The sequence below is a fragment of the Phascolarctos cinereus genome, unplaced genomic scaffold (assembly GCF_003287225.1).
Source record: "Phascolarctos cinereus isolate Bilbo 61053 unplaced genomic scaffold, phaCin_HiC Scaffold_5;HRSCAF=322, whole genome shotgun sequence".
Lineage (NCBI taxonomy): Eukaryota > Metazoa > Chordata > Mammalia > Diprotodontia > Phascolarctidae > Phascolarctos > Phascolarctos cinereus.
Window position 1 is genome coordinate 153,440,737 of NW_027555958.1, and position 16,523 is coordinate 153,457,259.

At 39.6% G+C, this 16,523-nt stretch overlaps 1 protein-coding gene across 7 annotated transcripts in view; it reads left to right on the forward strand.

Moving 5' to 3' along the window:
* Window positions 1-16,523, forward strand: part of SCML4 (Scm polycomb group protein like 4) — a 260,071-nt gene that overhangs the window by 98,957 nt on the left and 144,591 nt on the right. For 5 of the 7 annotated variants that reach the window (XM_078155209.1, XM_078155210.1, XM_021008079.2 and 2 more), the window contains exons 2-3: window positions 2,634-2,776; window positions 5,478-5,692. In XM_078155209.1, coding sequence (XP_078011335.1) covers window positions 5,528-5,692 — 165 coding nt within the window. In that variant the 5' untranslated portion in view covers window positions 2,634-2,776; window positions 5,478-5,527. Of the gene's footprint in view, window positions 1-821; window positions 926-2,633; window positions 2,777-5,477; window positions 5,693-16,523 lie in introns of those variants that run through there. The other 2 variants (XM_078155208.1, XM_021008082.2) reach the window with 2 other exon arrangements.

Consider the following 16,523-nt stretch of genomic DNA (forward strand, 5'->3'; position numbering starts at 1 on the left):
ATGATTCCAGAGGACCAATTATAAAGTATGTTACCCCCCTCCTGACAGAAAGGTGATGGATTCAGGATATGGAATGAAGCACTTTTTGAATATGGACCACGCAGGAATTTGTTTCGCTTGACTATGCATATTTATTACACAAGTTTTGTGATTTTTTTTCAAAGGGATTGGAAAGGCAAGAAAATCAACTTATGTTAATTGAAAATCAATTCGATTTTAGAAACCAAAAACCAAAAGCATAAATCCAGCCTCTCAGCCCAAGATACACTATTTTCTTGATGACATCTTTCCTGACCCAAACTCAGATCCCAGATTTGAACATGCACTGGTTCACTGGAAGGATAGCATATCATAAAGCATATTAAAAAGTGAGTTAACGCCTTGGAAGGAACCTGAGATGGTGCCTGAGATGCATAGTTAACCGAAGTTCAGACCACGCTGATTTATTCCTTTGTGTGTGGGGGTAAGGGGACATGGTAGTGGAGTTATGGGTACCGATTAGCAAGAGAGCCATGTTTAGAGTGCGGCAAATCTCTCCTGTCCTTTGCTGGCGCCAAGGAGGAACACTGCTATGATCTATTCACCCCCTCAGCAGAATGTCCAGGAAGGCTCAGGATAGAAACATAAGTCAGGATGGGGGAGCAGGAGGTAGACAGGTTGGATGAATGAGGAATTGTGGTTGAGTTTATGACCTTTAATTATCACTAGTGAGAAGAACACATTTCGTGGACAGGGAGAAAAACAGAATGATTTGTTGTTGTTATTGTTCAGCTGTTTTCAGTAGTATCTGACTCTCTGTGAACACATTTGGGGTTTTCTTGGCAGAGATACTGAAATGATTTACCATTTCCTTCTCCATTTCATTTTCCAGATGAGGAAACTGAGGCAAACAGGGTTAAGTGACTTGCCCAGGGTCACACAGCTAGTAAGTATCTGAGGCCAGATTTGAACTTAGGAAGATGAATCTTTCTAACTCCAATCCCACCACTCTATACACCAAGCCACTTAGCTGCCCCAACAGTATAATACAAAAAAAAACCCCCAACCAATTCTGGGCCAAGTAACCTCAGAAAAGGTGTCTGTGTAGAATGTACATAACATTCTGCTACAAGGGCACATCTAGAACCTATTCTTGTATGATCAGATCCCCTCACCAAAAGAAGTGTCAACTTCTGTTCTCTGAGCAAAAGGATTTTGTTCACATGTGTGCACCTCCGCACCTGAAGCTGGCCAAGGGGGGATGGTTTTCTTTTTGGGTGTAGTGACTCATGATGATTGTCTAATAAGTGATGAAAGGATTGGGAGGGCTTGCAATATGCTTCTCTGTGATGATGAGGAGAACACACTCATAACCTCACAGGTATTCAGAAGTATTGAAATATGTATGTATGTACGTGTATATGTGCATACAAGTATATGTACATAATGTCTGTAGGATGGGGAGAGCTGGGATAGTGAGTAGGACTGTGATTTTTATGCTGTAAGGTGCTCTCAGTAACTAATTTATACATAAGTAATTTGTTACTTTCTTTGCAATTTATAATTTAAGGGAGTTACATGAGGCACTGAGAGGTTAAGTGAATTGCTTATACACACACACAGTCACATACATATACATATACATACACATACACACATGTACGTAACAGAGGCAGGACTCAAGACTAGGTCTTCCTGCCTCCAAAACCACTCTTTCTTCACTATTACTGGGCCATCTCCAGTTGTCCTGACCTATATCTGGCCACTGGACCCAGATGGCTCTGGAAAAGAAAGTGAGGTTGGTGACTTTGCACAGCCCTCCCTCACTTAGATCCAATTCACTTGCATGTCATGGCATCACCTCCCTAATATCACAGTCCTCTTTGAGAATGAAGGACAAACAATAACCTGTGAGTAGTTCCAAGCACCATTGGGAATCCAACTGGACAGTTTCACTTGGGCCAATCAGCTCCTCCTCCCCTCCCCTCCCTTCCCTTTCTCCCTTTCTCTTCTCTCTCTCTCTTTTTTTGCTTAGGCATTTGGGGTTAAGTGACTTGCCCAGGGTCACACAGCTAGTTAAATGTCATATGTCTGAGGCTGGATTTGAACTCAGATCCTCCTGACTCTAAGGCCAGAGCTTTATCTACTGCACCACCTAGCTGCCCCTGTCTTCTCTCTTCTTTCCTCCCCTCTCCTCCTCCCCTCTCTGTTCCCCTCCTTTACCCTCCCCTCCCCTCACATATTGTATATAAATATATATATATAATACAACATAGCATATAAATATATGTATTATATATAATACAATTATATAATACAGTATTATATATGCAAAATATAAATATATTATATAATATATAAATGAAGCTTGTACAACATATGGCCTGGGCCGCTTGTGGCCTGCCAAAGGATTTCGGGTGGCTGGCATACAACCTATGACAACCAACCATGAAGCAGCCTGGGCCGTTTGTCAGACCTGATGTACATATAATTATATAATATATAAATATAATTATATAATATAGTAATATTATACGTAGTATCGGTTCATATTTATGTAATGATTTAAGGTTTGTAAAGTCCTTTACATTCATTACAATATTTTATTTTCACAACAACTCTGTGATATAGCTACTATTACTCTCATCCTACAGATAATGAAGTTGAAGCTTGGAGAGTTGAAATGATTTACCCAGGGTCACACAACTAGAAAAGTGTAGAAGGCAGGATTCAAGCCCAAGTCTTCCTGACACCAAGGCCAGTGCTCTATTCCTTATACCAGATTGCCTCTCTAAAGGTATGGATGCATACATGTAGGTTTTGGGTTTTTTCTCTCTATTGGCAGAAATCAACTTTATTTGTGTGTAATTATCTATATGTATACCAACATTGTGTGTCTGATGCACGCATCCATATGTATATACACCCAACATGTAGACGTAATTATAATTTGCACATATGGATGTAGGTATCAGATTCTCCTGCCTCCAGGATCAAGTTCAGATTCCTGTTTTACATTTAAAGCCCTTCACATAGTATGAGTATACTTATTGTATAGAAAGCTACACTTTCTATCTAGGCATCAGACTCCATGGTTTCTAGGTCCTAGTACAAACTCCTCTGCCTGGCATTTAAAGTCCTTCCTCGTCTGATTCCAACCTACCTCTCCAGACTTATTACATGTTATTTTCCCTCAGGTGGTCAACAGTCCAGTCAGCCTTGTCTTCTTGCTTTTCCTCATACCTGGCATTTTCATCTCTGTGCTTTTTGTCCCTCATGCCCGAAATGAGCTCCCTTCTTACCTCTGCGTCTTGTTGTGCCTTGTTTTCTTTACTATTCAGCTCAAACACTAGCTTCTTTATAAAAGCCTCTTCTGATCCACCTCCAACCCTTGAATCTGCTTGTGCCTCAATCCTTAATAGTCCCTTGTCTTTATTTTGCACATATTTTGTATATATCTATGCAGCAACCCCTTTGGGTTACCTCCCCAACTTAGCTCTTGAAAGTTTCAGGCTTGGTCTCTTTTATTTTTATTTATTTATTTTTGGAGGCAATCGGGGTTAAGTAACTTACTCAGGGTGTCAAGTGTATGAAGCCACATTTTAATTCAGGTCCTCCAGACTCCAAGGCCTATCTACTGCACCACCCAGCTGCCAATTTTATTTTTATTTTTAATAAAATTTTTTTCAGGTTTAGTCTCAAGAAGCCAGCTCTGACCCCAGTTAAAACCATAGATCACCAGCCCTTACCAATGTGTTTATCTTTAATGATGGATTGGAAGAGTAAGAACAGTAACTACAAAACATTCTGCTCTACCCAACCCCCGCCCCATAAACTTGGGCTGAAGTTTCAAATAACATCAGTGTGAAGAATGAGTGCATACACAGAGAATACTGATAGAGACACACATGCTGGGAACACACATGGCCAAGATAATTTCTGCCTCCAGCACCACAGAATCTCCATGTACTTTCTCTTCTCATTGTTGTTCAGATGGGCTTTCTGCGGTTACTTTTTCCCACCACTAGATTTCTGACTCTTAAAATGCATATCTAGCTCTCTTCTCTGCTTCCAAGGGTCACACCCATCAGAGCAGTCTTTTGAATTGGCTGTCTTTGGGTCTGTTCCCTGCTGTTTCTCCTCCTGGGCAAGTAGCTAGCTACTCCTGCAAAATGCCATTGCTGAGGGGGGTGCAAAAAAGAGAAGAAATCCCTCGGCCATCCTCTGGTAGAGGTGAAAGAGGAAAGGCAAAGAGCTGGGTTTTTCATCTCTAGGTGTTTCTTTTCTCTGCTGCAAGGAGCCACACTCCTCAGGGTTATCTCCTACTTCTACTGCCTATGTAATGATCTTGTCTTACTTTTTGAAGTCCCACTGCAGTTATGGGTGGGAAGGTGACTAAGCCTTAGTAAGCCAACATCTAGTTGTTGTTCATCATGTCCAACTCATTGTGATCCGATTTGGGGTTTTCTTGGCAAAGACGTTGGAGTAGTTTGCCATTTCCTTCTCCAGCTCATTTTACAGATGAGGAAACCGAGGCAAATGGACAAGTGACTTTCCCAGGGTCACATAGCTAGTAAGTGTCTGAGGCCAAATTTGAATTCAAGAAGATGAGTCTTTCTGATTCTAAGCCCACTGCTCTATCCACTGTGCCACCCATCACACTTGACTGAAGACTTCACACCTTTACCTACTTCTTCCTTTATCTGTCTCCTTATGTTCTTTGCAAACTTCCTTCCCCTTCTTTCCCTTCCCCATTGTCACAAATAAGAAGAATGGTTACTCCTTCCAGCTTCTGGATTGTTTCTCCCAGACGCCTTCCAAAAACACAGTCTTCAACATCCAAATTTAAGCATGTCATCAACTGCTGAACTCCGAGATGGTCTCTGCTCAAATCTCTCATCTCTAGAAAGGGCTTGAAATGTAGGTGCTACATTCACTGTCCACTCCATGGGGTATATTGGGTCTTGGGATCAGGGCATATTGTTCCTACTCTCGAAGCAGGTGATCAGAGATATAATACTTCCCAAGGAAAGCTTCCGATAGTAACCTTAAGTCTATTGATTATTCAGAACTTTCTTGGCAATAATTACTCTTCTTTCCCCTCCCAAGGACAATTATAGCTGGAAGTAGGAACCAATAGTGATCTCTCAATCTTGTTCAATGCTTGGCCTACTAGATCTTAATGTAGCCCAAGACCACTAGGCTTTGCTTCTCTTAGAATCCTACCATGGGATCAGTAACTCCCTGAGAAGTCTAGTGGGATCATTAATCTCATGGGCAGCCCAATGGGATCAATAACCTCCCTTTATCAATAAGCATTTAAAAAGTGAATAATGGCACCTGGCTCACCCTGACTTTATTTCCCCTTCAGTTAAGTGGCTGGCGTCTCAGAAACGCTAAAAGAAACTAAGCCAATTTTCTCCTAATTTTTATTCCTTTTTTCCCCAACCAAACAAATTGTGTTTTTGTTTTTGTTTTGTGTCTGGACTGATTCTTAGCACCAACTCTGCATATAAATAACCTGTCATCACTGCTTACAAGACTGGTAATGGCTGAAATGCAGTCTCCAAGGATAGCAGGGAGAAAACGAGGCAGACCTCCACTTCACTCGGCACCAATGAAAATGGCAGTCCACAACCTTTACTCTTCTTCTGCCTGTTCCTTACCAGTTGTGAAGATCCCGAAGAAGAGAGGCCGGAAACCTGGGCACAAGGTATGTTTCCAATGCATCTTTCCTCAAAGGTTGTCTTACACTGACACCACTAGCATCAGAGTGGAATTAAAATATGAAACACAGCAAAAGGTGGAACAGTCATTGTAGAGTCTGCTAAGGACAGAATGAGAAGTTGTTCTCAATGCCATGTATCACCACATCTTGTTGTTACAGTGTGCCTGCTTAACATGTAATAATAATAGCAGCTCCTATCTATATAAGGCAGCTAAGTGGTGTAGTGGATAGACAACTGGGCTTGGAATCAGAAAGACTCATCTTCATAAGTTCAAATCTGGCCTCAGATGCTTACTAGCTGTGTGACCCTGAGCAAGCCCTGTTTGCCTCAGTTTCTCATCTGTGAAATGAGCAGGAGAAGGAAATGGCAAACCATTGCAGTATCTTTGCCAATAAAACCCCAAATGGAGTCACAAAGAGTTGGGCATGACTGAAACAACTCAGCAACAACCCATCTATATAATACTTTGAGAATAATAATGAAGTTTACATATATTATCTTATTTGATCCTCACAACAGCCCTGTTTTAAGGTACTATTATTATTATTCTCATTCTCATTTATGTATTAGGAAACTGAGGCTCAGGGAGTGACTAGCCCAGGGTGACAACAGCTCCTAAATGGGTAGGTGAGGTGCAAACCCAAGACTTCTGACTCTGTGGTTAGCACTTTATCTCCTATAGCATCAATACAGTCATATCAATTTTGGGGTTAGGGAAACTGAATGAATAAGAGACAAAGTAAGGTCAAGATAGAGAAGATTTGGAGGCACACAACTAAACCCAGGTCTCTAAAGCCATCACCTAAGTTAGCCTTTCAAGCAACAGACCATTACCTGACCTCTTACTGGAGCTATTTTCAAAGCCACCATCCAAAATGCATTCGTCATTTGTTTGAGTGGAAGCAGATGATGTCTCTCAGACAGTTAAATAAATAATACTATCAAGGCAATGTCAAGGAATCATAGAAGAGTTTTTCTCAAAGCCAGCTCAACCAGAGACCCCATGAGGAAAACACAGCTCATTAATTCACAGCTTCCTGATTGCATAAAGGAAACACTGATGTCAGGCTTGGCTCCTCTTTGATGGATTCCCAGTGATCTGGAAGTGGGGAAAGAACCAAGTTCTCTGATGTAATCCCAGTCATATAAACAGACTCCAAACCAGGGACAGTCTTCTTCCCTTCTGAGTTGGGAGCCAAGTATTTCTGAAGAGTCTCCCAGAGAAGAAAGACCATCATGCTGGCCATTTCTGAACATTTTCCACTTCAGTAAATTCGATTCAGAAGCTTTCTCTTGTTTGGAGAGAAGGAAAGACTTAGGCATCCATTTTGAGATCGGAATACTCTGCCCAAAATGCAAATTTCCAATTAACTCCCATAGATTTAGGAAAATGTATGGAAATTATTTCAGGTCTGCAGAAAGACAAAGCCTCTGGAAAGTCTGTAATGAATTCAGCCTTGTCCCCTTTGGTTCTGAAGGAACCAAATGCTAGGAAAAAGAAAAAATAACACAGAAATACACACGCATACAATACATTCATGTACATATGTAAAAAGAAGCTACTTAAAGTTATTTAAGGGTTATTCATTTTTTGGTTTCAGTCATCTGATGAGGTAAATTTGCCTCTAGTCTCTGGATGATTTTTCTTGGACTGGATAACTTCTTTCTCATTGGCTAAGTCTTGATTTAGAAGGTACTCTTTCAGAGCTGGTATCAAACTGATATCATTCCTCCCAGCTCCCTTTCTTAATGGCGCTGAGGTCTGACTATCCCACCTGCACGCTTGGAGCAGAACAGACCAGTTACTGATCCAGGGAACAAATCCAGGGACTGGAAGAAAAGCTGTGAAACTTCAGTTCCCTCCTACACCCTTGGGAGCTGTGGCCCATAAATAAAAAATGCCAGTAAAGATATTCTTTACTACAGCCAGAAAGATGGGAATGTGTTCCATAGCTTGAGCCTGACTTCATGATTTTCCTTCCTTTAAAAACCACGTTTTCAGTCATTCTGTCCTTAGTGCCACATAGCCAGCTGGCCTTTTTCACTGTTTCACATTTTAGTTCCTCTCGGGAGGCAGTAGCATGAGTCTTCATGGTTGGTGACATTTTGGGAGGGAGCTTCTGAGACCGAGGTGGTCCAGGGTACTTGTCTTTTCAAAGAAGGCTAGTCACTCCCATTCAGTAAGGCTTTGGGATCAAATGAAGTAACATATGAAGTGCTTCACAAACTTTAAAATGCTATATAAATGTCAACTATTGTTATTATTTTTAACAACAATAATGTTAATAATAATGATGATGATATTTGGTGAGCAGCAAGCCCTACTACTCTCTCTGGGTCCTCCTATGGAAGTCCAGGTCAACCTCATACACAAAGAGGCAGATCACTCATGATAACTGGTGGTGGGGCTAGTGTTCTAGGGTTTTGTTTCAAATGAAAGGATCATTTTATTCTTTGGTCCTGGGGAGAAGAAGTCTGTGCAATTGAAAAGCTTAAGACCCCTGGGAAGAAAATTATATAGTAACACCTCACTTTCCCAGATGTCACCTATTGGGCAACCTCAACTTTCTGGAACATTTCCCAGAATCCAGATGTGAACAAATTCCCCTCCCCCCCATTAACTATTTTAGACGGGAATCTGTCTAAAATGCATTATACCTCTCCCTGCCGCCTTAAACAGAGCATTCATAGCATAATTAAACCTTTTCTTATTGACCTAGGGTCATTCTCATAAACATCATCCATTGTGCTGATGTGTAAATATTTACATTGGTGGTTTCTGAGGCTTTTGGTGTGTTGAAGGCATATAGTCTACCCCTTCCCCATCCCAATTATTTCACTTGTTGAGTTCATGGTCTGGACCTTTTTCTTTAACATTTGTTTAAAAATCTTTCTATAATGCATTGATATTAATTTCTTCTTTAGTAATAATAAGACATTGAGCACAATTCACTGCTTCTTTGTCACTTCTGGATTTTGTAATGTTAGTATCAAGCTTAGGAGAATCGAGTCCCTTCATTTTCCACAACGATTTTAAATGTTCAATGCTGTAAATGAGGAACTTATAGAAGACTGGGCTGTGTTGCATATGCACTGACCCCAAAATATAGTGTAGGAGGTGGTGTTTGGACTAGGTTATGGATTTTTTAAAAAAGCTTATCTTCTTTTCAATTGCTTCTTTTCCCTAAGGCAAAATTGCAGGAATGTTCTGGTTAATGAAATTGCTATCTTTTGAATTCATTTGTAGGCCTTTCAATAGAAGTTCAACAATAAGTTCTTTTTCCAGTCAAGAAAACTGTAACCCTTGTTTCTAGCTGCCTCAGCTCTTGGGCTGTTTTAAAGAATGATACATCGAAGATCAATTGTTATTTACATTCACTTATTTTGGTATCTTGGGAAGTTGCAGCATAGATTTAGACCTGGGTTCAAGCTTTTCCTCTGACACCTACTGTCTTTGTGCCTTGCTTTCTGTGTTTTAGAATGATGTCAGGAATGATAATACTCAAATTGACCTGAGTCTGGCAAGAGAAGCTAAGGACCAAAAAAAGAGGTCTTTAAGCAGAGGCTAGATGACTATTTAGTGAATGTTATATTAGGTACTCTTTTTATCCATAGAATGAACCATGGAGATTTATTCCTGTTCTCAAACTATGATCCTGTGAAATGTCAGAGAAGGTTCTGGCTTTTACTGGTAAAGGGAGTTTCCTCACCTGGGAATTCCTTCTGCTATTGGAACCACAGTCCAGTCCCGTCCCCTGTCCTATCTTGGTACAGTGAGCATAGGGTTTAGGGTAGGAGAAGATGGATGGCCCTTTCACTTCTTTTCAAGATGTGAAAGCCATCTCAATTTCTTTTTTCTCTCAATTTCAGCCTTGAAAGAAATGAGGTTCTTGAGCACAGTGAGAAGCTGTGAGCATGGACATCTAGGGTCTTAATTCCTGAAGACTGAAAAATGTCCAAACATTGACATTTCTTGCTTCAATTTTCCAATTTGTTCTCCTTGACATTCCTGTTATCTTTTGTACAGTTTGTACAGGTTCCTGTGAGTCTATTGTTAAAATTTCAATTTGAGCATTTATAACTTGGAAATAAGCAAACCAAGTCATGAATTACTCTTTTGATAAGTGCCTAGACTTAAGAAAGTGATGGAGAAAATGTTAACAATGTCTACTAAAATTATAAGTGTGTTCCTACATACATTTTTCCGGAGAGCTGATTGTTAAACATTTACCAACGTATCACTACATAGGACCTAGGGGTTGACCCCAAGTCTCTTGATCCCAAGATCATAGATAGATTTAGATCTGAAAGGGATCTTAGAGACTATTTAGTCCAACCCCAGCACTTTTTAAATGAGGAAAAATGTAGCCCTGAGAGGGTCAGTGATTTGCCCAAAATCACACAGGTGAGTCAGAAGCAGAATGTGAGTTCTGGCATTCTGATTCTATAGCCAGCATTTATTCCACACTTCTCCAAAACCCAAATTTCTTGTAGCAACAACATACGAGTTATTACAGAACAGATGGAAAAAAGTTTTTTGAATTTTAGCAAAGTGGTAATTTACAGCCCAAATTTAAATTCATTCTGAGTTTTAAGAGGGCAGGAGTGGAGGGCAGGAGTAGTTAGGGAGTAGTCTGTCTTCTTTAGTGTACAATCCTTTTGGTCTATTGCCTTATTTTATTTCCCTGAAAAAAATAATGATACCCTGGGATACCATGTATAATGGTTAGCCCACTCCTGGCAAGTCTAGTAGGCATTGTTTTTAGAATTGTATTTTGGCAAGTTTCTTTTTTTCCCTCTTTTTGTGTTCTTTTCCTGCTGGAGGAATAATAAAGTAGCATACCATCCCTTGTGTCTACACAGATGATGTTATAAAGGCCTTTATCTAGTAGCGATGGGCCTGTGCCACTTCTCTCTTTTTGCCTTTTCATGTTCTCTTTTGTGTGGGGCGAGAAACAACATTCCTTGGCCTTGGGAACCAGAAGGTGTGCGCTAAAATCTAAGCTTGACTACTATGGGGAAGTCCTTTCACCTTCCTTAAAGCCTCATTCTTCTGATCTGTAATCATCATCATCATCATCATCATCATTAGCAATAATGATGACAATGACAGCTAGCATTCACATCGTGCTTTGAAGTTTGAAAAAGCATGTTATTATCATCATTTGACCCTCATTATGACCTTGGGATGTACGTATAGTTATCACTACCATTTTACAGATAAAGAAACTGAGGTTATGTGACTTGCCAAGGGTCACATAGCTAGTAAGTATCTGAGGCAAGATTTGAATTCGCATCTCCCTGACTTTAGGTCCCGTATTTTATCCACTGTGCCCCCTAGTTGCTAAGGGTTGTTATCCCTATCCTCAAAATGAAGATGATAATACTTATATCATGAACCTCATAGTATTATTATGGGGAAAGTGCTTTGTAAACCTTAAAGCCTATAGACAAAAGTAAGTGATTGTTTCTTATCATGATTGTTATTACAAAATGGTGTCTGGTGTAGGCTGGTAGTACAATCCTTTCCTAGCCCAAGAAAAATCAAATCAATCAACAAGCATTTATTAAATGCCTACTGTTTGCCAGGAACTGGGCTTGGCACTGCAAATAACAAAGACAAGAAGCAGTCCATGCCCTCAGGGGGTTTCCATTCTATCAGGGAGACCACATGTACACATAGAAGTACATCTATACAGAACAGATACACAAAATTAACGTGAGGTGGTTTGGAGAGAGAAGGTACTTGCAGCTGGCGAATAGGAAAGGATTGATGTAGAGAGTCTTATTTGAGTCTGGAGAAGTAAGGGATTCTGAGTTTGGGAGGTAAAGAGGAGATGCATTCCAGTCACTGGGGATGGTTAGTACAAAGGAACAGAGATGGAATGTCTTTGTGAGGAATAGTAAGGCCAATATGGGTGGATCACACTGTCTGTAAAGAGGGATGACATGTAGGCCAATGTGGTAGGTTAGGACTTTATTGTAAAGGGCTTTAAATTCCAAATATAGGTTATATTTGATCCTAGAGGCAATAGGTCGCTCCTGGAGTTTACTACAACAGTTAGGTGGCACAGGGGAGAGAGTTCTGTGACTGGAGTCAGGAAGACTCATCTTCCTGAGTTCAAATCCTGCCTCAGACACTTACTAGCTGTGTGACTCTGGGCAAGTCACTCAACCTTGTTTGCCTCAGTTTCCTCATCTGTAAAATGAGCTGGAGAAGGAAATGGCAAGCCACTCCAGTATCTTTGCCAAAACAAACAAACAAACAAACCCAAATGAGATCAGAAAGAGTCAAACATGATTGAAAATGACTCAATAACAACGACAACAAAGAGTTCACTACAGAGGCAAGTGATATTCGATCTTTTGCTCAAGGGAAATTGTTTTGGCAACTGTATGGAAGACAGATTGGAATGGGGAGAGACTAGAAGCAGGGAGACAAAATAGGAGGCTATTGCAATAGTCCAGGTGAAAGGTAATGGAGGCTCGAACTAAGTGAATGGCTATGTGAGAAATGAGGAGTCAAATGCAAGAGAATACGTAGCAGTAGAAACACTAAAACTTGGCGATTCATTGATTATGGGAGATGAAGGAGACTGAAGAGTTGAGAATAATGCAAAGTTGTCAACCTGGTAAGGAGCCTGGAAGGATGATGGTTGTTCAATCATTTCAGTCCTGTCTGACCCTTCATAATCCTATTTGGGGTTTTCTTGGCAAAGATACTGGAGTGGTTTGCCATTTCCTTCTCCAGCTCATTTTACAGATGAAGAAACTGAGGCAAACAGGGTTAAGTTACTTGTCATGCAGCTAGTAAGTGTCTGGGGCCAAGTTTGAACTCAGGTTTTCCTGACTCCAGGTCCAGTGCTTTATCTACTGTGTCACCAGCTCCCTCTAGGGTGCTAGTGCCCTTAACAAAAATATAGATGTTTGGAAATATAGAGATTGCTGGTATCTGATGCATGATTTGCACAGATGAAGTGGTCGCCTTTCTCGGTCCACATTCTTCCATTCATTCAACAAACATTTGTGGCCCTGTTTTGGACCAATAGCTGCCCAGGTTTCTGGTAATTGTAGTTCTGGGTCTGCCAAGAGGTTTTAAACCTCTTTATGTCTGGGCTGGAGGAGTCTGGGAACTTTAGAACTAGTTACTCTGTATGGGGTAGAGGTTGAGAGTGGGAGGAGACTGGAGAGAGTGCAGCTACAGCAGCAAAGGGGAAGGATTTTTCACGAAGCCTAATTTTGAGCATGTAGCTGCTGGAAGCTTTTGCTTACAGCTCCACTTCATTAACAAAAAGCCTTCTAGGGAGGCTGAGATTAGTCTTTGCTAAGGAAATGGAAAACGCGGGCGAATCGTCTCATTTCCTTCTTTTCCGTTCTCATTTTTTTTGTTTGAAAGGTTGAAGGTTTAAATCATGTCTCTGTTTTTGTTCAATTGTTGCTTATTATTTAATTATTGCTTTAAAACTGAATTTTTCTAGATAAATGATAAAATCTATCTGAATCATTTCTGCATGTCTATCTTTAACTGAGTAGAAAATGTGCAAATAGGTGAAGCCTTTTGTTGTTTGAATATACACAGTTTTTACAAGTCAGAGGTCCTCATCTTTGTGGAAAAATTGTTGGGGAATTTCCACTGTAACTGAGAACTTGAGTTATTATTATTTATTAATAATCTGCATTAATAGGCACCCAAAAGGGCAGGGAAAGGGAACGAATGAACTTCTGGACCATTGCCCAGGGTTAAAGGAGGGTATCTTATTAGATATTCCCAAAAACTTTGAATAAAGGTGGTTTGGACAATTTCCATCCCTTCAAGTTTTCAGAAAGGATAGAAGACAGGAAAGGCATTCCTGAAGCTAAGTTTTGAAAAGGCAGAGAGAGAAGTGGTTTGGGAGATTCATCTGTGACCTTCCAGAAGAGAGGAGAGGGTAAAAAGGGTGAATACCAGTTAGATAACCACTTCCCACTGTTCCACCCACTAATTTGACATTTATTACATGGCGAAATCCCCTAAACTGCTTTATTTTATATATATGCAAGATTTGTACTCCGTCTCCCAAACATTCCATTTATTTTCTCCATCTGACTGGGTGGTTTGTAGGATCATGTTATAATAATATCACTTCTATTTCTTCTTCCACTGATTCTCAACCAAGCAATCTCCATCACGGTTCCCCTTTTCCATTCCTGGATTTCACTACATAAATATATCTGTTTAATATATCAAATCAGGCTGCCCTTCTCCCAACCTTTCACTCATTTTACAAAAGGGGAAATTAAGGCCTAGGTAGGTTAACTGTTTTGTTTGAGACCACATAAGTCATTAGTAACAGATTAAAAAATAATAACTCATAACCCAGTATGCTTTCAACTATACTACAATTTGAAAAACTCTAGGATTTGGTTGGTGTGAATATCCTTTACTTACAATGCATATTTTAATCTTTCCACATAGTTCCTTTTTCCCTTTAAATTTATTATTTATTTATTTTTAACATTCTTTTAAACATTTTTTTTTGAGTTCCAAATTCTTTCACTTCCTCCCACTTCTCTCTTACCCACTTAGGAGACAAGCAATATGATATTAATTATATATGCAAAATCATGCAAAACATTTCCATATTATCTATATTAAAAAAGAAAGAAAAATAAAGTGAGAAAATTATACTTCAACTTGCACCCAGAGCTCATTAGGACTCCTTCTGGACATGGACAGCATTTTTTTCATGAGTCCTTTGGAAATGTCCTGGATCAGAGCAGCTAAGTCTTTCACAGTTAATCATTATTACAATTTTTTGCTGTTACTGGGTACAATGTGTTTCTAGTTCTGCTGATTTCACTTTGCATCAGTCATATAGGTCTTCCCATGTTACTCTGAAACCATTCCCCTTGTCATTTCTTATAGCACAAGAGTACTCCATCACAATCACATGGCACAATTTGTTCAGCCATTCCCCAACTGATGGGCATTCCCTCAATTTCCAATTCTTTGCCACCGCAAAAAGAGCTGCTATAAATGTTTTTGTACACATAGATCTTTTTTCTTTTTCTTTGATCTCTTTGGGACACAGATCTATTAGTGGTATTTCTGGGTCAAAGGGGCACCTTTTATAGCCCTTTGGACTGTAGTTCCAAATTGTCCTCCAGGTGGTTGGCCAGTCCACAACTCCACCAACAATTCATTAATACACCTATTTTTACTCATTTCCTCTAGCATTTGTCATTTCTGATAAGTGTGAGGTGGTACTTCAGAGTAGTTTTAATTTGTATATCTCTAATCATTAGTGATTTAGAGCATTTTTCATATGACTGTAGATTTTATTTCTTCTTCTGAAAACTGCCTGTTCATATGCTTTGACTATTTATCAATTGGGGAATGGCTCTTGTTTTATTAGGTTGACTCAGTTCTCCGTATATTTGAGAAATGAAGCTTTTATTAGAGAAATTTGCCATACATTTTTTGTATTACTTTGTTGTCTATGGAACTTTTTTTTTGGCATAATATAGTTTCCTTGATTATCTCTTTTAATTAAGTCTATTTTTGCTTTTTCTTTGTCTGAGATCATGATTGCTACCCATGCTTTTTTTAAATTTTAGCCAAAGCATGATACATTTTGCTCAGCCCCTTATTTTAACTCTGTGTATATATCTTTCTGTTTCAAGTATGTCTCTTATAAATAAAATACTGTTGGATCCTAGTTCCTAATATATTCTGCTATCTGCTTCAGTTTTATGGATGAATTCATTCCATTCACATTCACAGTTATGACTACTATGTTTTCTCCTCTATCCTATTTTTCTTTTGTTTATCTTTCTCTCTCTCTTTTTATTCTGTCCTTCATCAAAAGTCTGTTTCGCTTCTGACCACTGTCTCCCTTAACCACTCTCCCTTTCATCACCCCCTCCTCCAACTATTTTTTCTTATCCCCTTATCCCCCTCCTATTTCCCTATTGGGTAATATAGATATCTATATCCAACTAAATGTATACATTTTATTCTTCCCTCTTTGAACCAATTTTGATGGCACAAGCGTTGTCTACCACTGCTCCCCCCATTTCCCCCACATTGTAAAAGCTCTTTCTTACGTGCCTGTTTTATGTGAGAAAGATTTCTCCATTCTACCCTTTCACCCTTTCCCCTTTTCCCAGTACATTCCCCTTTCTCACCCCCTTATATTTTTTGAGACCATCCCAACATAAATGACTCACACCCATGCCCTGTGTGTGTGTGTTGTTGCTATTCAGTCATTTTTCAGTTGTGTCTGACTCTCTGTGACCCCATTTCTTGGCGAAGATACTGGAGTGGTTTGTCATTTCCTTCTCCAGTTCATTTGAGGAAACTGAGGCAAACGGGGTTAAGTGACTTGCTCAGGATCACACAGCTAGTAAGTATCTGAGGCTAGATTTGAACTCAGGAAGATAAGGCTGCTTGACTCTAGGTCCAACATTCTATCCACTGTGCCACCTAATTGCCCTTCTGTCTACATAGATGTCTTCTAACTGTCCTAAAAATGGTGAAGTTCTTAGGATTGCATGTATTATCTTCTCATATAGGAATATAAAAAGTTTAATTGTTGAATCTCTTATGATTACTCTTTCATGTTTACCTTTCTATGCTACTCGAGTCTTGTGTTTGAATGTCAAATTTTCTATTGAGCTCTGTCGGTTTTTTTTCCCTCATTCTAGGAATGCTTAAAAGTCCTCTGTTTCATGAAATAGCAATTCCTCCCCTCCCCCAAAGGATTATACTAAGTTTTGCTGGGTAGGTCATTCTTGATTGTAATCCTAGTTCCCTTGTCTTCCAGAATATCATAT